The sequence below is a fragment of the Pseudonaja textilis genome, chromosome Z, assembly GCF_049901715.1.
Source record: "Pseudonaja textilis isolate UNSWEBS1 chromosome Z, rPseTex1.2, whole genome shotgun sequence".
NCBI classification, from domain to species: Eukaryota; Metazoa; Chordata; class Lepidosauria; order Squamata; family Elapidae; genus Pseudonaja; species Pseudonaja textilis.
In genome coordinates, this window is record NC_142008.1 from 25,164,226 (window position 1) to 25,189,415 (window position 25,190).

The 25,190-nt window shown below is 37.7% G+C and overlaps 1 protein-coding gene across 8 annotated transcripts in view; it reads left to right on the forward strand.

The window, feature by feature from the left end:
• Window positions 1-574: 574 nt before the first annotated feature.
• Window positions 575-25,190, forward strand: part of PLXDC2 (plexin domain containing 2) — a 328,341-nt gene continuing 303,725 nt past the window's right edge. For 5 of the 8 annotated variants that reach the window (XM_087917536.1, XM_087917530.1, XM_087917534.1 and 2 more), the window contains exon 1: window positions 1,499-2,540. In XM_087917536.1, the coding sequence (XP_087773662.1) occupies window positions 2,429-2,540 (112 nt within the window). In that variant the 5' untranslated portion in view covers window positions 1,499-2,428. Of the gene's footprint in view, window positions 894-1,498; window positions 2,541-25,190 lie in introns of those variants that run through there. The other 3 variants (XM_087917531.1, XM_087917532.1, XM_026706235.2) reach the window with 3 other exon arrangements.

Here is a 25,190-nt window from a genome sequence, read left to right on the forward strand (position 1 = left end):
GCTGAATAAATTACTATTCATATCAAAATTATTTTTTTAAAAAGATGAGTGGGCTGCAAATAAATGACACGTGGCCATTCACCTAGAAAAAAATGTGAGTGAATACATTAATCTGTATCTAAAATAAGGAGTTTTGCATTAAATATCTGCAAGAAAAAAAGAATCTACTGAGATTCATCAGAAATTATTATGCAGCTTTTTAAAATGCAAACACCATTAAAAAATCTTGATGACTGATGACATTACATTAAAGTACTGGAGACTGAGTTTTAATGCCTGGTACTGATTGCTTATCTTCAAGCCAAGTCTGACTGGATGTGCATTATTTCGAACTCTATTGGACCCTAAAACACTTCACAAGTGGATAAAGCAATCTCTTTCCTCTTCTGCTTTTCCTGTAACTAAACTGTTAGCCGGAGCATCTGAAATAATTATTTACCAGATACCTAAATCACCAATACGGTAACCATTGAATCATGTATGTAAAGGCATACACCTTTGAAAGGGGGCGTGCATAGCTAAAAGAGTTGGAAGAAACAATTCAGACTTGCATCGTCAACATGCGCGGTTTTGCAGTGCTTGAATCCGTGCGCGGGAAGACGACTCATCCAGCCATGATTTATTGCCTCGTCGTTGCTCCCTCCTCCTACTGTATTTTCCATTCTTGAGCTGTTAAAAGGCTGAGAAGTGGGAAGTAGGGAGTGACGTTGCTGAGGAAAGAGTCGGCAAGAATTGAGTCCTATTCTGGGGTCCCCCTCCCTCGTGCTTTAGATGGCGGTGCGACCTAAGAGGCAAGACCCACGTAAGCTACACTTTTGTCGGAACGGGTTTCCGTGGACGGTGCAATTCCTCTAAATACTTTTCTCCTCCCGATTCGCATAAATCCGCTTTAAGTATGATTCCTTTTTTTTTTTCCCGTGCCCTCCCTTCTTCGCACTTTCCAGCCCAGCTGCACGCGGTTCCTTTCTCAGCGCCGGGGGGGAAGCTTTTCTCAGCCGCGTGTGTTTGTTTTGGGAAGGCCGAGCGGTGCCCTCTGGCAATACCGCCCTTCCCTTGCCCGCTGCGGATTAAGGCACAGCAGGAGCCCCAGCCTCTTTCTCTTTGGGTAGGCAGAGACTGGGAGGGGGAGACGCATTTGATCAATCTCTGCCGGAGGACAAAAGAGAGGGCAGAAAACACCGAGTTTGCACGGAGGCGCTGCTCATCTCCCAGCAAGGAGGAGAAAGTGGTGGCAAGCCCAGAGACCCATCTGTCCCTCCCCTCCCCCCTTTCTTTCCTTCTTTCTTTCCTCCTTTCTTTCTCCCTCTTCTTTGGGGAAAGCGCCTCGGTTGGAGCTTCCGGCAGAAGAAGGTGGAAGGAGGCGTCGACTGCTTTTATGCCTTGCCCCAAACAAGAGACTTTTCTAAACTGAGAAAAGCGGGCTGGGTGGTGAGAGTGGGCGGTTCGGCGATTGTGGCAGCTAAACTGTTTAGCCTCCCGCCGGGTTGCTTCGCTCACTGCTTAGCGAGGCGAGAAGGCATCTCAGGATGGCTCCTTGCAAGTTGCCTCTCTATGTGTGCGGGTGAAGAGCTCGCCCTCCGTTTTTATCTTGCTGAACGGGCAAGTCGACAATACGTCTTCTTCCAGGTCTTGTCGCCGCTGGATTCTACCCATCGCCTTAAAGGAACTGAGGAAACGGGACTCGCTTTCTTCCGAGAGCTCCTCGGCCATCCGCGTCCCCCTGGACCAGCCCAACCTATTGTCAACTGGAAGAGAAAAGGCGCTTGTTTCCTCCTTAGACCTGCCCTTTGGAGTTCTCCACTGCATCGCACCGCAGGAATTCGAGGCTAGCAGAATTTGGAAGCCTCCTCCTGGGCGGATTTGTTCCCTAATATGCTTCCCTCAAACCCTCGTTTAACTTAAGTTACGTTTGACTAAGAGGGGGGGAGGACCCCACGATCTTCTTCAGAGCTATCCTCTCTGCCGTTGATTTCTGCTCTGAAAGGGCATGAAAGGGGGTGAGGGAGGTTGGAGGTGGGTCTTTTGATTTCTCCCTCCTGGACTCTCCTAAACAGTTCGGGAGACGTCGGCTTCAGCCACCAGGTTTAGCTTGTTGACATTCTCCCACACGCACGCATCCACCCCACGCGTATGCAAACACACACCCTTCTCCGTTATTGCGCTGCTGGACTCAGCTCGTTTTTTGGCTTCGCTAGTAGGAAAAGAGTTAGTCGAGGACGCAGAGGAGACACAGGCGCTTGCCTCTCTTGGTCCTAGTCTGAATGAAACCCGGTCGAGAGAAAAAGTGACTGCAGACGGGATTTAAAGGAAGTGAAGTGCGGGGACCGAGGCTGAAAGGAGGGACTGCCTTTTCGCTTTTCTCCGTCGGCCGCACCCGAGAGACCAAAGCGCGCAAGCGACTGAAAGGGGACAGTTGCTGAGAGGTGCGATGGCGAGGCTTTGGAAAGCGAAGGTAGTGACTGCTGGAGCGCTTTTACTTTTGCAGTGCTTGGCTGACCGGGTACAATTCATCGGAGCCGTGAAACCCAAGCAGAGTCTCGGTAAGGAAAGAAGCGTGCCTGGGAGATGATGGGTGGTGGAAGAGGTGTTCTTGGAAAGGAAGGTGAACCCTGAGCAAAAGAGAGTGTCTTCCAGTCCAGAGTGGATTTTTCGTGGTTTAAGCTTATATTTATCCACAGTGGGAAATCATTTTGTATCTGAGGGCTTGGGGTTACTAACCAGGTTTGTTTCATAGACCTTTGAGGGTTTCACCTTAAAGCAGAGGTGTTAAAAAAGGAAACATTTCTCTCGGGTTCATGCAATATATGTGAAGTGTTTTGGAGCATGTGCAGAGTTCTTTTCTCTTGCTGGACAACAACAGGAACTCTCTGTCAAGTGTGTCTATAAAGTTATTGGGAGGGGCCTGGATAGAGAAGATTCTTGAGGCAGAACTAGGAAGTTTCTGGAATGACAGAACTGATTAACATGCTTCCTTCTGAATCTGGCAGGAAATCATGGTGTGTGTGTGATTGAACCACAGTTTGATTAGGCTCTGGGCACTTCCAGAGGACCACTTTTCTTATCTCTCAGCTGGATTCCTGTCACACACTCTTCTCTGGATGGTGGAGCTCAAGAACATTAAGGGACCACTCAATGGTATGGGTGTGATCTTACATCCTGAAGAAGGTAATTTTAAATGAGAGGAGATGGATAAGATGGTAGCTATGTGTCTGAAGCCAAGAATGGTTACTCATTAACAGGGTGATATTGCCCTACCTTTGAATAGTGGGGACATTGGAGCAATTTATGCTACTTTTTCTTGAAGAAGGTATTGGTGCTTGTTGAATAAATTATGTCTGCTTGAAAGATTTTTAACAAGAGTGTTCAAAATCATCTTTGGTGTTTAAAGCAACCTAGATTTGGGAAATCCACAGGGAAAGTTTCTGGGTGACCAATGGCTAGTTGCTGTTACCTAACTTCACAGGCTAATCATGAGAATAAAACTCGGGTGCTTACTTATGCAAGCTGCCTTGTGGTTTATAAGCAAGAGTGGTGAATGAAGCAGAATTACAGTTTTGGAATGGGGGCTGTTATGTTTTCATGAATCATTTTTTATTTTAAAACGTATTTGTGAAACAGAAGTTGAATAGACAGACAAATGGCACACCATTATATTCTTAGAACTCTATTAATCTTTAATTTCTTGTGATATTCCTCAATCCATGTTACTACAAGCACACAGCCTCACTGAACACGTGAATCTTTACCTTCCTAAGATGGGTGGGTGGGGGGAGTGTGTTTCAGAGTACCTGTTCTTCTTCTATATAGTCTGTGTCCAGATCCATATCTTTTCTTTTTAAACTGCCATGCTATTGAAGATGACGAGAAGAGGGTTTATTATCAAACACACAGCCAGTATCTCGTTCTCTGGCTTCCTGTTCTTCTAGGTTGCAAACAAGAGTTTTATTGACTGGTGTAAATATGCAGTGCAGTGGTGTGGTTTCACAAAGTTGTACATCCTTTTCAGATAAAGCAATATACTGTTTCCTGCCTTTTCATTTCCTTGATTGGGAGCAGAGGCTTAAGGAAGTGGAAGACAGGAGTTGTAGGAAGATCTGCTGCAAACTTCATAAAAAATGTAATGCTTCCCAAGCATTTAACCACACAGCTGGTGGGGGTGATACACACTCTACAGGAGATTATGCCCATGGTCTCATCTTCCTGAGTTACTGTATAACTCTGCAAAGTCTTCCCACATTTATTCAAAAGCAAACTATACTGAGTACCGCCAGATTTACTCGGCAATAATTACATGGGATGGCATTCTTGGTCTACTGCCAACAAAGGTAACCCAAAAGCTCAAGGACTGATAAACACAGAATTTGTGAATAAAATGATTTATTTTGGTGGCTCATATTTGTATTGCATGCACACAAAGAGAGGGAAAATGGTAAGCAGCGAAAGATCATAAAATTCAAAAACTATGCAGTTCTCATATACAACTCCCAAATATTATACATAACATTGGTGAATGGATGAAGAAAACACGTATTTAAAAACAAAATAAAACAAGTTGACCATAAGATTGAAGGTGGCGGGCCCTAGGGAGATGGGGTTATTGTCTTTATTTTTTTTGCCCCTTTTATTTGGGGGGATTTAAAAGATAACATGGATTGTTTAAAGCCTTGCAAAGATTTAAGCATGTATTTTGCTGTTTAAACATTTCTGGAAAAATTAACCTGTTCTTATGAAACATTTTAAAGGGTTGAAATAGATGTTCCATATTATTCTGAAGCAAAAAAGCAGTGACTGTGGATTTTGCAGGCCTACAAGGGTTCAAATTTCGTGCCTAGATAGTCTAATTCAGTCAGTTCTGTTGTGGAGTTCCTTAGCAAATGTTTGCTTTTTTCAGTGAAATACGGTTATATTCCTTAGCATTATGCTATTTGGGTGTCATATCCCAAATATGACATATGTCTATTCTTTTTTGTAGAAAGTTATTGGGTTAGTGGAAAAAGAAGGCTAGCAAGTGATATATATTGGCCTTCCCCAGGCTTTTCGTTTTCTGGAACTGTTGGACTACAGTAACAAATCATTCTTGGATAACACAGAAAGCAATATTTTGAAAGTACTGATGACATATATCACACGGGAGAATAACCAGGTGAATATCATCAGACCTCTACAGTGTGGCATCCTTGTATCTATTAATATTGACAGCTGCTTTCTCAAGTAGATTTTTCTTTAAAGTTGTTACTTTCTGTTCTGTTTTCTACCTATATAATTAACAAGGCTACCTGAAATATGCAGAGCTTTTCTGGGATTTAAACTTTTATCTCCTAAATACAGCATCCAGTCATTCATGTGACCATTACAATATGAAATTAAGAGTAAGCACGCACGTCCTTCATTTCACTCTTTCACTCCTGCCCAAAAAATAGTATGTTAACACTTCAGAGTGGTTTCAGTCATTAGTTGTTCAAGAGCAACTAATCACTGTGCATGAGGGGGAGGTAGGAAATCCAACAATTGTCATCCCATAGTAACATTTCTGCAGTTTCTAAGTGCTTTGAAATGTGTTTTCAGACAGATTTTAAAAGAAAAATAATATTCCTTGGTGTTTGCTTTCTTTCAGCTAAACTTTAAGCTGAATTTGGCTGAAGAATATTTGCTAGTTAGAAACAGGATAGCTTTGAGCATAAGACATAATTTCATTGTTGGAAACTGAGGAGAATTCAGATAAGTCAACACCTGACTGGTAAATTGCTGGGAAGCTCCTCTGACTTTCCCAAATGAAAAGAAAGTAAAAAAGTGTCTTAATAAACTACAGGTAGCCCTTGTCTTACAACAATTCATTTAGTGACCAAAGTCACAATAGCACTGGAAAAAGCGACTTATGACCACTTTTCACACAACCATTAAGGCATACCCATGGTCACATAGTTAACAATCAGATGTTTGGCAACTGATTCATATTTTGATGGTTGCAGTGTCTTGGTCATCTTTTGTGACCTTCTGACAAGCAAAGTCAATGAGGAAGCCAGACTTACTCAGTAACTGTTTTATTAACATAACAATTGCAGTGATTCACTTAACAGTTGTGGCAAGAAGGGTTGTAAAATAGGGTAAAACTCATAGCAGCTGTTTCACTTAGCAACAGAAATTTTGGCCTCAATTGTGGTTGTAAGTTGAGGACTATCCATATAATAGTTCAGTAATTAAATAAATGCCAAAATATTGTAGAAAGAGTTTTCATGCAATTGTTCGGTAGAAATTAGGTAACACAATACTGACTTTCATAGAGGAATTCTATAGATATTTCCAATTTTAGTACAGCAGATAAATTAATATATTTTAAGTACCAGACTAGCTGATTGGTTGCGGAGTAATTCCAAGGCAGCTGTATTATTTCAATTTCATTAATATAGTATATAAAAGTGAAATTCTGTGAAATTCAACAAATACAAAGCAACTGTATTTATACAATAAATCAAAATATTTTTATTTATGATTTCGGCTCTGAACACAGGCAGTGTGACATAAACTTTTATGACAAGTGAATCAATCCATTATGATTATCAGTAAACCATGGCATTTTAACCATTATTAAAACATTTTTGCTGATAAACTATTGGGTGAGAATCTTGTATAGGCTCTGATAGAATAACACATTTGGAAGGTAAATATCAGAGAAGATTGAATTACAGCATTTAAGCTACAAATGAACAATGGAGATCACCTGTTCAATCCATGATCTTGCTGGAATTTGATTGCTTCTCTCCTGTACTTATTACCTATAACCATAATGTTTGTCTCTTTGGTCCCATATTAGATTTTTTAAAAAATAATAGCTTATTATTCCTTCAATGTTGATAGGTTCCAGAGGGTCTAAATATGGCATTTCAATATTGCTTGGTTGTTACTTGAAATTACTGAAAAATGACATGTGTGCAGAAAATTCCAAATATATTCCGCCTTAGCTTCACCAAGATCTTAACCAGCAGGGCTGGTTACTCTCCCAAAGATTTTGGAGGACATGCTGCTATTCAGAACATGTTCAAATATTTTATTAGACTGATTTTGATTAGACACATCAGTGCCTTGAGACAATGAAATGAACTTTTAAGAATGTAAAACTTTTACCAAATGGAATCCTCAATTTAGTTGAATCAATTGGACAGTTTAAATTGCCAATTCAATTAGATTGGTCCAAATTACAAAAACTAGATTAGAAGAAATAGATTTATTGAAATGCATATCTAAAACAGGCTGTTGGCTAATTTTCAGATGCTTTCTTCATACTTCCAGTTTCAAAGCATGGTAACATGCTTTGCAAAATAGTTTGCATTTTTATTTGGAAGGTACATGGTGTCCTTTCTTATCTAATATTTTCCACAATTTCATAAACTTTACAAAGTTAAATCTGTGCTGTTTGAAATGAATACTGTTGAGTGTAATCTTCAGTTAATAATGTGTAGATCAAGTCATATTTGCTTACTATTGTTGCCTTGGGTTGTCTATTTTTTGATATGGTAATTTTTAACAAGACTATTAGCTCGTTCTTTCTTCCCTCCCTTAAAATATATATCTTTATTCAAAATTTACCACTGTACCTTAGGAGGCTATTTCTGTTCCTACTATGCTATGTGTCTAATTCTTTTTTGGTGTCCAGCATAAATAGGCTTTCAAACTTTTTTATGGCCATAAAAGTGGCTTTTTATTTATTGAGCACAGCACATTACTTTGGTAATAAATGTGTTTAAATTCATTGGATGCCACAGATTTTATCATACTGTTGTATACTGCTGTCCTTTTCATGAATAAATAATGCCAGATTGGGTTAAGGCTGATGAGATACAGAGGAAAGTATTAGCTGATCTTTGTGATTCCTTTCAGTGCCAGGATTGTATGATTGTAATTTGTAAGTAATTTGCTTACAGAATGAGCAGGAATGGCATAATTGCTACATATAAAGAACGGCTAAAGATATGTACAGTAAAAACTTGAAACATGAGAGAAAAGGTGGACATATAATTTTAGGATTTGACAGGTAATAGATTACTGTGGTAGATTTTGAAAGAGAGATAAAGGAGAAAATCCAGAAGCTAGATAATTACTGCAATAATGATCTTGGCTTTATTACAATATTATTATCTTTGTGACCGCTGGTAACTATTGGCATAGCCTTTCTAACTGAGTGCTTGCCATACTTGTTAGGTTTTCAACAAATATCTGCTAGTTGGGAATTTTGGAACTAGTAATGTAAATGTTTTGGACAATATGAGTCTGACGAAGAATCCTGACACAACACTTGAAAGGGTATTTTGTTGTTGTTTTGTTAGTTAGTTAGTTAGTTTTTTTGTTATTGAACAGTTGTGGAATCATTTGTGTAAACTTCCATCATAGCAAATCAATGATAATATATCAGTTGAGTTAAAAGTCACATAGTTAAATTTAATAATTTCTCCCTCATAATTGTAAATTTAATAAGCTTAATAATACCTATTGCTGCAATAGCACAGGTTACTTTAATACATTTGTTCGTTAAATTCTATTGATTTTTTTCATTCTGTGGAATTGTGAAAAAGTATTTCAGTTTTGGCAGCAAGGACTTCACAACCCACTTGATTGTGTTTTGAGATGGAATCTTATTTCCACAGAAATCAATGGCTTCTATTCCCTTTTCTTTTAACAGAGTGGGATTGTTGTTCCCCTCTCTCCTGCCTTTAAGATTATAAATTTTGTGCTGGCACATCACCATACCAAGATAAGACCACAGTGCAGAGAAAATGATATGGTTTAGAAGAGAGAAGCTCCCTCTTACTGAAGTTTTAGTATGTTATTTTCAGGATGAAGGAAATTAACTTTTAAAAATGCAATTTAAAGTATACAGCTTGTTTATTTTAATCAAGAACTATATGACAGAAAAATAGGCTTGAATTCCTACATCGAAATAAACTAGGATGTGCTTTGATGGGTTTTGCATAATATAGGTTAGAACTGATGGTAATAAACCATGGATATACTAATATATAAACTGATGGATATAAACCATGGTTTATATCATTGCACAATTCAAGTCAGTGTATATATTTATAAACCATAAGTAAAATATACCAGTGTCTGAACTAAACCACATCTGTTTTTTATCTGCCTGATCTGTTCTGGGAGGGGCAGCACTAACGTGGTGGAGTGAAGCATTTTTAATTATACTCTCTGAAAATAGGAGAAAGCTGCTTACAGGTAGTAAGCAACTTACAACCATAACAGAGCCTGAAATTTCCATTGTGACGGGCTCCCATGAGACTGGACCCAATTTCACAACTTTTTTTGCAGTTGTCATTAAGTGAACCAATGGATTACTATGGGTATTTCTTACTGGAAACTGTCCCCAAAAGCTGAATATTAGCAAAACACATTGTAAATAATTTCCACATGACCACAGCTGCTTGCCAAGTGTCTAAAATGTAATCACGTGACTTTCTGGTGTTGCAGCCTTCAGGACTCTGAACCTGGTTGTAGATGGCTTTTGGAGTATCCATTGTAATGTCACACAGCCACTAAGCAACCAATTATAAATTGAGGATTATCTGTAGTTCTTTTAATGTCAGATTACCCCAATCTTGCTAAATGTAGGAATGATCTGGAATGTTATTTGCACATTAAAATCTGCACTTTCTCAGTTTTTTTGATATAAGTTTAGTAGTTATTTTAAAAAAAGATATACCTAAGATAATTTGGGGACAAGCACACAGAAAATGGCACTATGTCTAAGGAAATTGGTTATAAAATATGTGGTATGAAAAATACTAATATAGTAAGGAAAAAAGATATGTTTAATGGATACCTGTTGAGATGATAAATAACATTATTGACACATCCCCTAAGTTTACTTTATATTTGGCAAAAGTAACAGGGACTGATGATCCTGGGCTCATTTATTTCCTATTGAAATAAATTTCAGACAGTGGACTTGAGAAGGATAATATGACTGTGGCTTGAGAGCAAGAGTAGAAAATTTGTGGTTCTAAAATATGTTTGACTACATATTTCTATACCACTGGTCATTCAGCTGGGGTAGAATGGAATTGTAATACAGCAACATAGGGCCCTAAGTTTTTTTACAGGCAAACCTTTAAATAAACAGAATAATGGAATGGTGACTACATGACCATGAGAACCATGTGGGTGAACTTGGGTCAGTCTCTCTCACTTAGCCCTAGGAAACAAACAATGGCAACCACTTGTGAAATCCTGCCAAGAAAACTTCAGGGACTTGTTTAGATAGTAATCAGCAGTCAACGCTGATTCAGTGGTGAGGAGAGGAGAAAGAGGGAGAGAAGGAAGGAAGGAAAAGAAAGAAAGAAAAATAAATAAATAAATAAATAAAAACTTTATTGTTGGCTGTGTGGACTATTTTTGTTATCTTGGACTTTACAAAGTTTTTTTAAGCCTTCTTGAATACCTCAGTGAAAGACATTGTATAATTATTTGACATACTGTAAATATTCAGATTTTTTTTCTTTTCTTTCTTTCTTTTTGTTGCAAAGCTATGTGCTGGCAAGAGTCCAGCCCAGTGTTCAAAATGTTTAAATCTGTTAAAATGAATGAGTTTAAATCTACCCATCTATGTGCTGGATTTTAAATGATGAAGCTAATCACGCTACCAAAATCCATGCCCAATGTTGGATCATTTTCCTATGCTTGCGTTCATACCTTAAGGCAGAACATATATAAGTATGCTTTACATATAGAAGTTCTCAGGTTCAGTCCTTCTCTTCTCCATTCTAGGCTCTAAATTGGGTCCTCAAACATTGTAAACAGGGCCAATTCACAGTTCCTCAGACTGTTGGGGTGCCCAACCAGTTGGGTGGGCATGGCTAGGTGGTAATGTAACTGGGTGGGCAAGGCCAATTTAGCACTCCAGTTTACCAATTTAGCAGTCTATTAAAAATACAAATTAAACTTTAATTTATTTTGCTCCTGGGAGTGTTTTATTTGCTTTTGTTTGCATGTTGCTCTTTTGGTTGACTTCTTTTTACTAGATCATTTTTAAGTTGTTTAGGAGTTTAGTGGTCCACTTCAGGAAACTCAGTTTTGCAGCAATTCTTCTCAGCCCCGAGGAGCTTACAATCAACAAGTCTCTCTGTCTCTTCATCAATCTTTGTCTCTTGTCTCTCTCTCTCTCTCTTTCCCTCCCCCGCTCTGGAGGGGATTAAGATTTCAAGTGCAACTAAAGTTGAAGAGCAAATGGGGGTGGGGAAGAGAAGCCAGGATATGAAATGCTTGATGATACAGAGATGAGATTGGCTCCTGGAGCATCTTCTGCAGGATCCCCTTCAATCCTGGCAGTGCCCTGTGATACCTCATTGAATTCCATTCTTTCCCATTTCCATTTTATTACATCCTATTCCTATTCCCACTTCCACTCCATCCTATTGTTATTGCTATTCAATTCTACCCATCCCTTCCTATTCCTATTCCATTCTCTCCGATTATCATTCCATTCTGTTGTATTTGCATCGTAGCACTCCCGATGCGCTTTTGGAATCTCGATGGCTACCCCTGAGCTTCCTCCGCACATGCCGAATGCAGGCAACAGGCTCTGGCAAAGGGTTCCATGCATCTGGCAGGCAGGATTGGATCTCTCTGTCAGCCAAAAACAGGGCACGCAGAGCCTCCCAGGGCCTCTGCTTGTTCCATTTTTGGCCTTACCAGACCCCAAAAAGCCTTCTGCCAGCCAAAAACTGGCCCGTTGTTGGCCTCCACATGCCCTGCTTTTGGCCTTCCGGGCCTCCGGAAGCCTTCTGCCAGCCACCCCTGCCTCCAGTAGCTCTCTACCTTACCTTCCAATTCCAGCTCACGAAGGTAAGATAACCCTGCCAGATCATCATTATTTGCTCTGGTATCAGCCATCTAAAGTTCACTCCTTTTTCAATAAAGCACTTTGTCAATAATTGGTATTCCTTCCTTAGATCTCTAATTCTTCTCGGGATTTGTTTTAAAACTACTATTTCTTTCCCTTTATATTTTAAGGAATCATCTCTTGCTCTCTGCAAAATCTGTTTTTTTTTTGTTTGTTATTTTGCTTTCTTCCTAAATCTCACATGGACCTCTCTAGAAAGTCCATATCTAGTGTGGATTTTAAATATTTCATCAATCTCAGCCAAAATTTCTCTTTGGGCACCTCCAAGGCCTCCACCAACATTATCTCTGCTAACTTATCTCCCTTTTCTTCTTCCATGTTCTGGAATCTCAAATAATAATCTAATGATATTATTGTTCATTCTTTAGTTTGATTTGCCAGTGTGAGTCTATAATCAAGCTCTTCCACTCTTTTTTTCTGTTAGTTCAGCTTTCTTTTCTACTTTTTACGTATGTTGTTCATTTTTCTCCATCATTTGTTGGAAGTTCTCTATTTTTTTCTTCCACTTTCTCTACTTTGTCTTCTATTTTCCCTATTTTCTCTTCTACTTTCCCTATCCTTTCCTTCAACTCCTCATGTAGAGCTTGTATCATGGCTTTCAATTCTGCTTGCATCACATTAGACTTCTCCTGTTGAAGCATAGCATCCGGGGTTCTCTGCCCAGCAAGGCTAGGGGTGGCAGACAATGATGCTGAAGATGATGCAGATGTTGTCTTTTTTATTTTAAGGTATTTTAGTATTTATAATCCACCCAAAGTAAAAGGTAAGTTCAATTATAATCCAAAAAGAGAGTAAAAATGTAAATTATAATCCAAATACTAATTTAGTCTTAGAGTCCTTCTTTTTCTTCAGGTTCTTCTAACCTTAATCCAGTTTAACAAAAGGAAAGGAACTTGCAAAGTAACAGATTATAATCCAAGTTGGCCCATCAAGCCCGAGATTTCAACCACCAGTTATTTTATGTCCAAAAAGAGAGTACACAGAGCAAGAAAAAAAAAACAAAGAAGGGAAGTCTTTACTAGTCAGTTTCTATTTGCCTTGTCTAGTTTATTTTACTTTAAATTTCAAGAGCTACACTATTTGCAAAGAAAAAAAAATGAATTTTTCAATGTTCCACTCTTTTACTCCTACAGTCAAAACACCTTGTTATCACTATGTTCTCAGACTTGCAAGGCTGTCATCTGTTTCTATGTCCTTCCCTCTTTTTTATTTTTTTTTAATATTTTATTTTTTAAAAACAAAAATACAAATCTTTATTCACATTAACAGTGTTCGTGTCATTATTAATACATACCTCTCCTTTTATACGTAAACTTCAACTCTTATTTCTATCCTTCACCCATTTGTACCACCTATCCCAAACTGCATAATAGTCCAAGTTATCTTTGCCTCTTAATTCCATTGTGAATTTATCCAGTTCCTCACAAACCATTATTTTTTGTGTCAAGTCTTCTTCAGATGGTATCTTTTCCTTCTTCCATCCCTGTGCGAAGGCTATTCTCGCCGTAGTTATGATATGTATAGTGATGTATCAGATGACCTTGCTCAATTTTCCCTTAATTATTCCTAATAAGAATATTTCTGGTTTGAGTTCTAATTTGCGCTCTGCAATTTCTAATAACTATCTTTGTACCCTCATCCAATATTTTTTAACCTCTGGACACTGCCACCACATATGGAAGAACATTGCTTTTTTGAGTTTATACTTCCAACATTCTGCTTTTGTGTTTGGATACATTTTGGCCAGTCTTGCTGGGGCTAGATGCCACCTCCAAAACATTTTATATTGATTTTCTTTAAATGGAGTTGACATTTAGGTCTGTTTGGACCCCTGGTAGCTTGGGTTTCGATGGTCCTCCACAGAGCTTCCCTGAGGCATGTTGTGTCGCCGCGACATCAGCCCCTCCCTCCCCTAATCTAAATCTCTGAAGCTGATATTTTGTTCTCCATCTTATGCTTCTAATAGCCTAGAGATGTTATGAAAATATGAACTTACTTTGTCCTAGAGTATGCAGAGCTGTCAAAATATGCAAGACAGAATGTGAGATATGAAACCTGAATTTTGAATGAAGTAATTAATTGAGGGTTTTTTCCCCTACCAATATTGCAAATCATTTGAATTTCAGGCATGGGTAATAATTATGTTTCTCCAAAGGGGAATAGAAATAATGTCATAGTGGAATCTATTCAGTGCAAAAGTGGTAGGCTTCTGTGGTCTGAAAAAAGGTTATTTGGATTCAAATTCAGCCATTGTTAAAGTAAACTCAATAAATTTAAATTAATGTTTGCAAATTGAAGTTTAATTGATTTTAAGAATTCTACTTTTAGGAAGAGTTTGCAAATAGCATAGTGTATCTACATGGGCCTTATGCATTAGATTTCCAGTTTGGTCTAGTGGTTAAGGTCTGTTTCTAGAAGCCAGAACTATGAATTTTAGTCCTTTCTTAAGCATGAAAAATTAGCTGGGTGTCTTTGGGCCGGTCCCTGTGATGACCCAGGGTGTGGCACAAAGGCAACAGAGCCAGAAAATAAGTAGAGGTCTCTTTATTAGCTCCAATTTTGCCCCCAGTGACCCGGTTACCTTCCGGTCTGGAGAAAAACTGTCTCATGAACCTGCACCAGCCTTTGGCTGCAGATATTCCAGTCCAAACATTATAAACTGAAAACTTTAAACTATAAACCAAACAAGACAAAATAAGGTAATAAATCCAGCAGAGCAAGATACGGAGTTCCAGAAATGAAGTAACAAGGCAGTAAATCAAACCAGTTGGGAGGATGCCAGAAACTCATAACATCAGCCAACATTAGATAAACTCAATGTTTGTTCCCAACAAATGCCCCTCCCAACTGGTTCTCCTTTAAACTCCTTTCCCAGGTGTGCCTTGTGAAAGGAATCAGGGCCCTTTCCTCCCTTGTAAGCCACACAACCCACATTGCTCTCCTCTCTGTTCTTCCCTGTGAGCCCTAGGATGAAGAGGGGGTGGGCCTTGTTCTTCCTCTGAACCCCCTCTTCCTTTTTCTACCTCTTCCCTGCTCTGCCCAGCCTGATTTTGCCCTTCCCCAGTTTCCTCCAGAGCCAACAGAGCCACTACCCCAATCCCTGACAGCTGTTCATCTCCCTCCTCAGATTCAGGCTCTGACTCCCTCTCTCCTCCAGCCCAAGGGTTATTGTGGAGAAAATGAGGAAGGAGTACAATGTGTGTTCAAGAGACATAAATCTTTTTAATTATTATGCGTCAAAAATATCAGGATAGATATCTACTAGTAGATTCAGATCTACTTTTGGCCCATTCTGTCTGCAGTCTGTTTAATATTACTTGAAGCTCAAATTTATTGAATTGTATTTTGTGGTGGTAAAATATCAGGATAATTGGCTCTACCAGTATTGTCCACTAGAGGGCAAAACAGCTGTCTCTAGGAGAGCTCCAAGATTGTTCTATTATAATAATAGAATAATTATTAATAAAATAATTAAGTCTCTGATCTTAGTATGATCTCCTCTATCTATGTGAACAATTATTTGATTTACCAGTTTCATGAATTTTCAAATGGTGGACAAAGTCAAATACACTTTTGCTGTGTCAGCTGCAGAAACTGAGATGCAGAGAAGCTAATTCAGGCTGTGGGTCCCATCTGAGACATGGGCAGTTTTTCCATTAGCCAGTTTAAACATGACACCATCTAAATTAACACGATTCATTTTTGTTGAGAAATCTGTCCAAAAGTTATAGCTTCAGGATTCCTAGAATTAAATAAACAAGCCAAATAAAGATTCCAGAGAAAATGTTTTGTTTTGGTTTTGTAATATATGCTTTTACTCAGAAAAACATAAGCTAGATAGTTGTTTCCTGGTACAAAAATATTTCTTAGAACTAAACTTGTGCACATAAAATAAGAATTACTTTAAAAAGAGCTATTTCGGCACTAAGTAGAATAATTTTGTGGGGAGATGAATGGGTATGGTGAATTTAATAATCCTCAAAGCTATCCTGGGGGAGTTGTAAGGTTTGCACAGTCATTTTTGAATAGTAACTTACAAATATGTATGCATTATATCTAGCTCTTCAATTTCTATGAAGAATTATGCTGTAGAATTTCTTTGCTTCAGATAACTTGAAAATTTAATTGTGTTTCCTTATATAGAAACCTGTTGTTTCCTTATATAGAAATGTGCAATGGTGTTCCAGGGTTAGGGTTAGGGTCTACAAGTACAAGCAAACCTTTGTTTAGTCACAAATATGCACATTTTATGCAAGCTTGTAAGCTATTATATTGTTACTCACATCTTATCAACTAGGAGATATATGATACGCATAGAATGAAGACTTATAGCTTTCCAAACACTTGTTTATTTTCAGTGCAATCTTGGTTAATTACTGCTTATAGACTGATTATCGCAGAATACAGAATTTGGTCAATGTACTCTTGCCATTATTATTATCTCCTCTAGAATGTTTAGCTTGGGATTTATCGATTGCTTATTTTTCTTATGAGTTTATTACTCATTCAGGTCTTCAGAAGACAGTAGATGAATTTGTAATTTTGTCTTTTTGTGGTATGAAACTAGTGACTAGACTTCATGAGAAAGAACATACCAGGTATTGTCTCTTATACTAGCCTTAAGCATTCGGATTTTATCCTGGATTGATTCTTCAGTATCAGATGTTAACTTTGTCAAAATGATGATATTCAGGCTTAAATTATTTGGAAAGCATCCAGCATTAAATAACAAGCATATTTCTCCTTATATGGACAACAGTTTCCCATGTCTCCACCTATACCCACTATTGCATTTTTTCCACATCAGATATAGGAAACATGCAGCAGCACACAGGTGATCCTTGATTTATCACCAGATACTTAGGGACTGTTTGAAGTTATAGCTACAGGCCTGCATTAATGACATTTACAATATTCAGCAGTCACATGAAAAAAGCCATTTTTATTTCCCATTTTTGGCAAAAACACCTCATAGAAAATAATGGATTCATTTAATGACTGGCATTTGCTTAACAACCATCACATTCGATATATGACTGCCATGTTTAATGGCCTCCACTGGTGAAAAGATAATATAAAAAGAAAACAAATCATTATTATTGACCTTTTATCAATGTAAGCAAAAATGAAAGAAAAATCCATTGTTATAGAGTAGGGGTGTCAAACTCAGTTTAATGGAGGACCGAATCTGGGTTGTGTTTGACCTTGGGGGTGCGGGGGGCATAGCCCGGGTAGGTATGGCCAGCTCAAAATTATTTGTGTCAGGGGACTTCCGGTTTGAAGGGCTTCAGCAACAGACAGAAATCCGCGATCGTGCACGGTTTCTGTCTGGGCTCGCCGCTGGAGCGCCCCGAGCCGGCTGGTTTCGGGGCTAAGCCACCCCATAGAGGTGGTGAAGAGGGGGGAGACTGCCAGCAGAGTTGAGGAGAGCTGCATCTCTCCTCCTCAGCTGGCCATTACTCCCTCTCCCGAAGGCGGTGGTCAGAAATGGCCACCACAAAGAAGAACTCGACCGGAAAAGAATGTGCAGGAGGAAGATAAGTGAAAGTTTTGGCTGACCGGGTTAAATTGTAAAAGCAACAACTAAGTACCCTGGAATTTAAACTTACAAAAAATAACATCGCTCCCAAAGAAGAGTCGGAAGCAGTGAAGGAAAGTGAAAAGGGAAAGGTTTGGCTTTTTTTTTCTTCTCTCTCCTTCCCTATACTGACAACTAAAAAACTTAAATAAGAAATCGGAAAAATCCGCTTTGACATCAATAGGCAATTAAGCTGAAAATAAAACAAAATGCTAAAGGGATAATAAAGATTTCTGGACATTAAAATTTTTTCTTTTTCATAAGCAGGAAGGGAGAGAAAAAGAATAAGGGCAGGATCTGGAAGAGGGAGGAGACTGCCTGGAATTAAAAAGAATCTACAGTAAAACTTCAACAAGACTTCTAAAAGATGCATTTTAACTGAAACTTTGCAACTAAATAGTAACCCCAGGAAGAGAAAGTGAAAAAAAAGAGCAAAAAAGAAACAGCTTGCGTGTATTTGGATTATTTGGTGATCTTTGGATTCTTGGTTATTATATTTGAATGACTAAAATCAATCGGGTGGTTGTTTAAAAATTTATACAATGGCACCACTTCTGGATGAATTGAAAATGGAACTTAAAAAGTACAAAGAAGATGCACAAGAAGGGAAGGGTTCTTTTGGCTTCGTTTTTTAATTCTTAGAAATGGAGATTTGGAACTATGAGAAACAACAAGAAACCTCTGCAAAACAAGAAGACTGGGACAAAGAAGAAGCCATCTTTGACGAACAAGCAATTTTATGTGAGGAAGAAAAAGGAAAGGGGGGGAAAGAGAATGGAGAATTTAAGACTTAAAAAAACAATCAAAGAAAAGAAAAATAATTCAAAAAATAAGTATAATACTGGAAAGCAACAGAAAAGGAATACAGAAGAGAGAAATAGAGGTAGAGAGACAAGGGGTAAAAAGGGGAGAGAGAAGAAGAGAGGGAAGAAGGAAAGGAAAAGAAGTTACCAAGGACTGGAGCAAGATATAGAGAAACAGGACCTATTTAGAGATAATGGGTGAAAATTTAACTGAAAAAGGGATTCTGCAAAGGTACATAAAATTGTATTGTTATATTAGTAATAGAAATAACTTTAGAAAATTGGAAACAAAGTATGATTAAAATGAGGGATAAAATAGTTAGTGTAATTTAGTGTAATGTTTGTTAATAAAATAAGTGAAATAAAATAAATGAGAAAATTGAATTAGGAAGGAACGGGAACATTTTAATTAGTTAATGTTTTATAAAATATAAGTTAAGGGGGACGATTAACTATGGAAAGCTTATAATTGTTCCCATAGAACTATGATGTTTAATTGAAAAGTAATGTTAAAGATGTTAAGACTTTAATGAATATTAATATTAATGATAGAATTGAATTGGAATGGAATGTTGTTTTAATTATATACATTTATAATTTTTTCTTTTTTAAAGAATACAGTGTGTATTTTAAGAATGTACCAAGCAGAATCCAAATGGAAGTTATGTATTATATTGAATGTTACAACTTTAGGAAAAGATATAAAGGTGTCATACTTGTTAGGTATAACATTGGTCACCTAACTAGTTTGGGTAAGATAAAATAATATATAAGCTATGATTCTTAGTTTAAAGTGTGTGTTACTTTAAATACAAAGCATGTAATTTGGGTGTGGTGTGAAAAACACCATAAGAGGCAGCAAGAGACGCTGATTGATTGCTGACATTCCCTGACGCTTTGCTGGCAATTACTGGAGTTGCAGACGGAAGAAAGGAGTTTGAGTTTGTTGCATATCTCTCTCTACTGTGAGGAGATAAATTACCGGACTGTTATTTTGTAAGTGTACCGACCTCTCATTTCTGACATTGGAATTTTGCAACTTGATAATCCCTGGACGGACTGAAATAAGTGTATGACATATGGACTGTTTTTGACTATGCTTAAACTATTGCTGGAATAAAACTAATTTAATTGGCACTGTATCTGCTTTTACTGAGTGTAAGCTACACAACACTTATCTCACATATTTTGCCTGCCTGCCTGACTGCCCTGCAGATCTTGCTAGGGGTATATCCCTAACACTGGTTATGGGCCCAGCTGCACAGTCAGACTAACCAGGATATAACAGGCTTATATAAAGTGAGAGTTAGTGTAGTTACACAATACTGTAAACAGACAGCTGTGTTTAATTATAGTTTAATATCCAGAAAAAGATGGCACAAGTCAATTTACAAAGTTTGTCTCTAATATCCAAATTGGATGGAACAAACTATGTTTCATGGTCTATGAAATGCAGCCTACTTCTACGCAGAGAAGGTTTGTGGAATATAATACAAAACCCACCAGAGGTAGATGCTTGGGATCCAGAGGATGAAGATGATGCCCAGAAGTTACAAGAATGGAAACTGAAAAATGAACAAGCTCTCTGTATAATAGGTCTGACACTCAGTGACCAGCAGCTTGTCCATATTCGTGGAGAAGAAACAGCTGCTAAGTGCTGGGAGAATTTAAAGAAGATTTATGTTCGAGACAGTGTAGGAGCTCATATCAATCTTACACGGAAGCTGTTTAGAACACATCTTCAAAAGAATGGAGACATGTTGACTCATATAAATACTATGAAGAGAATTTTTCAAGAGCTGCATGAAAAAGAGCTTATCTTCACTGAACTGCATCAGGTTTATATAATTTTGTCTTCTTTGGATCAGAGTTATGATGATTACGTAACTTCATTGGAAGTGCTGCCCAAGGACAACCTCACATTAACTGACATTACTGGCAGATTAATTGAAGAAGCCAGGAGAAGGCTTGAAAGGGATCAACTCAGAAGGGAACAGCCACAAGAAGAGGAATTATCTTCGTCAGCCTACACAATTAGAAAATGTTTTAATTGTGGAAGAAAAGGACATTTGGCCAGATTCTGCAAGAAAGAAAAAAGCCAAAATGCCAGCCAGAATGCAAAAAGGCATCAAAAGGATAAAAAATGCTTAGAGTTAGCCATGTATAGCAACCAAACTGTGAAACAATAATAATTTTTGGGTTGTAGATAGTGGAGCATCGCACTGTATAACAAAAGATAAGACAAGATTTATTAAGATGTCCACGAGTTCACAGCAGATATCATTAGCGAATGGTTGGAAACTGAAAGCAAAAGCTCAAGGTACTGCATATTGTTCTTGCATAAAAGAAAATGTAAAAATGTTATATGTACCACAACTTAAGTTTAATTTGCTTTCAGTTAGAGTTTTGATTAAACTAGGTTATGTAGTTACCTTTAGGGGAGAAAACTGCATAATAGAAAAGGAAGGTAAAAAAGTGACTGCAACTTTAAAAGGTGAATTGTATGTGTTAAATGATAATCAGTTAGAGGTGGCTAACACTGTGTATAGTAACGTTAAACCTCATGATGAGTGCATACATTTGTTACACAGACGTTTGGGGCATATAAATTTTAAAATGCTCAAGAAAACGGTTGACCTGTCTAAAGGTATAAAACTGAAGCCTTGCAGTAAGTATTTGCACTGCAATGCTTGCAGTCAAGAAAAAAGCAAGGTAATACCAGCTAATAGAGTTAATGGATTTACGACTAAGGAGCCTCTAGAGGTCGTATTTGCTGATATTATAGGTCCTAAAAAACCAAGTGTGGGAGGTGCTCGTTATGTATTAAGTATAATGGATCATTACTCTAGATATGGTTTCTGTTATTTAATGAAGAGTAAAACGGAAACATATCAAAATTTCTTTAATTGGTTGAAGTTTGCAGAGAGAAAAACTAAAAGGAAACTAGTAACTCTTGTAACTGATAATGGTACAGAATTTATAAATAATAAATTCCAAAGTAGACTGAAGATGGCAGGTGTAGAACATAAAAAGTCTGCACCATATAGGTCACAACATAATTCCTTTATAGAAAGGCGAGGCCAAACACTGCAGGCAATGGCTCGTACTATGTTGTCAGATTCAGGATTACCTGAGAATTTGTGGGGAGAAGCAACAATGTGTGGCAATCATATACTGAATAATGTTGTTAACTCAACAACAGGTGAATTACCATTCACACGGTGGCATGGTAGAAAACCTGACCTAAGTTACATGCACACATTTGGTGCACCAGCATGGGTGCATATTCCCACACAACTGAGACATAAGGGAAAGCATAGGGCTAAAAGATTATATTTTGTAGGTTACGAATCAAACCATAGATCTTACAGGTTCTGGGAAGAGGGCACAACTAAAATTTATTGTAGTGCTAGTGCTAAATTCCTGGAACATGTGGGATGGCAAAAATTGGAAGAAGATTCGAATAAAAGTGTAATCATAGAAACCTACAAGGGCCCAAACCACCATACTAGTAAAAGTCCAATTAAAGATAAAGTAAAGGAAGTGAAAATAGAACCAATTAAAGAAGAAATAAGTGAAGAGGAAATAGATGACCAGGAACAGGTTATAGATAAAAGTCCACCTGTGAGTCCTGTTCTACCTAGAAGGTCAACACGAGTGAGTAGACCACCTGATAGGTATCAGGCAAGTGTGTGCCAGATTAGTAAAATTCCAACCACTGTGGAAGAACTAAAATTGTATCCTGCAAAGGATCAGGAGAACTGGCATATAGCAATGAAAAAGGAACTGAATTCACTAAAACAGATGGGAGTCTATGAGAATGCTACATTACCTCCAGGTGAAAAGTCCATTGGATGCAAATGGATATTTAAATTAAAAATAGGTAATAATGGGACTGTTACCCATAAGGCTAGGTTGGTAGCTCAAGGATTTAATCAAACTGCATGTGATTATGATGAAGTGTTTGCACCAAGTCTAAAAGCAACAACCTTGAGAGCAGCTTTAGTGTGGGCAGCTAAGAAAAACTATATCATAAATCATTTAGATGTAGAAACTGCCTATCTGCATGCACCATTGCAGCACACTATATACCTAAAGAAACCTGTAGGGATTAAGGATGATAAAACAAATAATGACTGTTGGAAACTTAAAAAGAGTCTCTATGGATTAAAACAATCTGGTTATGAATGGAACCAATATATTGTTAAGGAGTTAAACAATATAGGGTTTAAAGCAGGTTTAGCTGATCCATGTTTATTCAAAAGAGAGAAAAATGGAATAGTGTCATTATTATTGTTGTTTACAGATGATATTGCCTTAATTACAAAAACTAATAATGAAGCAACTGAAATAATATCATTATTAGGAAAGAGGATAAAATTAAAGCAATTAGGAGAGATAAAACAGTATCTCGGATTGACAATAAATAAAACCAATAGTGGCTATAAGATATCTCAAGAGGATAAGATTTATCAATTACTAAAAACATATAAGATGGAACTTTGTAAACCAGCAAAAACTCCAATGAGTCAGGAATTTTGCCGCACTGATGCTCAGAGTTCAAGATTCGATAAGACTATCTATCAGTCGTTAATTGGTAGTCTATCATACATTAGTAATTGGTCGAGGCCAGATATTGCCTATAGCACTAATCAATTGGCTAGATTCAACGCTGAACCCAATGAACGACATTGGCAAGCAGCAAAACGTATCTTAAGGTATCTTAAAAGGACAATGCACTATGCATTGTATTTGGAGCCAAAAGATGATTTGATTTTAAGTGCATATGCTGATGCAAGTTTTGCAACAGATATAAACACTAAGAAATCAACTTCAGGAATGGCTATACTATTAGGAAAAGCATTAATTTGTTGGAGGTCAATTAGACAGCAACACATAAGTATGTCCACAATGGAAGCAGAATTTTCATGTCTATCTTTATTATGTACTGATTTAATTCTGTATAAACAGTTGTTGTTGGATATGGGATTAACTGTTAATGATTCCATTGTTGTGTATGAGGACAGTCAAGCAGCCATAGAGATGGCTACAAATATTGCTGTAAAAACGAGATCTAAGCATACAGATCTTAGATATCTGAATGTAAGACAATCTGTAAAAGATGGTTTAATAAGATTGGAGTATTGTATGACTGAGCAAAATATTGCTGATCAGTTCACAAAAGCCCAAGGTGCAGTGAAACACAAAGAGAGTTGTGATGATTATGGGTTAAGATTGTAAATAGCTATATATATTATTATATTACCCAAAAGGGGAGAATGTTAGGTATAACATTGGTCACCTAACTAGTTTGGGTAAGATAAAATAATATATAAGCTATGATTCTTAGTTTAAAGTGTGTGTTACTTTAAATACAAAGCATGTAATTTGGGTGTGGTGTGAAAAACACCATAAGAGGCAGCAAGAGACGCTGATTGATTGCTGACATTCCCTGACGCTTTGCTGGCAATTACTGGAGTTGCAGACGGAAGAAAGGAGTTTGAGTTTGTTGCATATCTCTCTCTACTGTGAGGAGATAAATTACCGGACTGTTATTTTGTAAGTGTACTGACCTCTCATTTCTGACATTGGAATTTTGCAACTTGATAATCCCTGGACGGACTGAAATAAGTGTATGACATATGGACTGTTTTTGACTATGCTTAAACTATTGCTGGAATAAAACTAATTTAATTGGCACTGTATCTGCTTTTACTGAGTGTAAGCTACACAACACTTATCTCACATATTTTGCCTGCCTGCCTGACTGCCCTGCAGATCTTGCTAGGGGTATATCCCTAACAATACTCCAATCAGTAACTACAGGAGAGATTTTGTTTAATGAAAAAAGTTAATAGATAATTGAAACAGGACTGTCAAAAAATATAAATACAATGATTTGAATTGAGATGAGATAATTAAAATAAAATTTAGAAAATTAAAAGAGGGGAGAAGCTATGCAGAAAATGTAAAATAGTAATAAGATATGGAATAGAATATGAAAATGAGCATGAACCTGAATTTGTGTCTGTACGAAGAAATGTAACCCGGGATTATGCTACTTTAAAAAAAGATGTTTTATTTGTTTTTGTTTTTTTCTCTTTGTGAAAACTCAAATAAAATTTACAAAAAAATTTTTTTATTTGTGTCAGGTGTGCCTGTGGTGGCCCAAGAACTTTGCCAGCAAAAACAGGCTCCTGAGCTCAGTTTTCTGCTGCAACAGCCTCCTGTATCCCTCTGCCAGCGAAAATGGAGCTCTCCCAAGCTCCATTTTCACAGGCAGAGGCACTAGAGACTGGTGCTTCGCTGTTTCCAGGGTGATCCTGCGGGCTGGATCTAAGCAACCTGTGGGCCGGATCCGGCCCCCGGACCTTGAGTTTGACACCTCTGTCATAGAGAGATGACATTTCAGCCCCAAGATCTGATGGAATAATGTGTTACTAGTACCCAAGAACCTGGAGTAACGACCATCCAAATATAAAGGGGATACATTCTACTGGATCTTGTTGGACAGATAAATTGTTGGAAGCAGGAGGTCTCACAGATATTTGGATTCTGTGTTATGAATATGTGCCAGTTTAATAGTTTACCATTATCATTTTTCCATTTTACCATTATCAGATCTTATTCAAAGGAGAGATCGCATTCAGGAATTCAAAAGGAGCAATCTCATTTGTGGGGGTTTTTTTCTGTTGACATTCCCTATTATTTTAGATTTTTAAAGAAAACGTTTTGCTCCGGAAAAATAGTTTATAACAAGTCAGTGAAGACATTTTTAAAAATAAGTAGCAATGTCCTAGGCATAGGGCCTTTTCTGCTGTAGCACCCACTTTATGGAACAGCTCCGTCCCCCCAAAAGTGGGACTGGCTCAGTTTCTGGGAATCCCTCAAAAGCTGGTAGTGG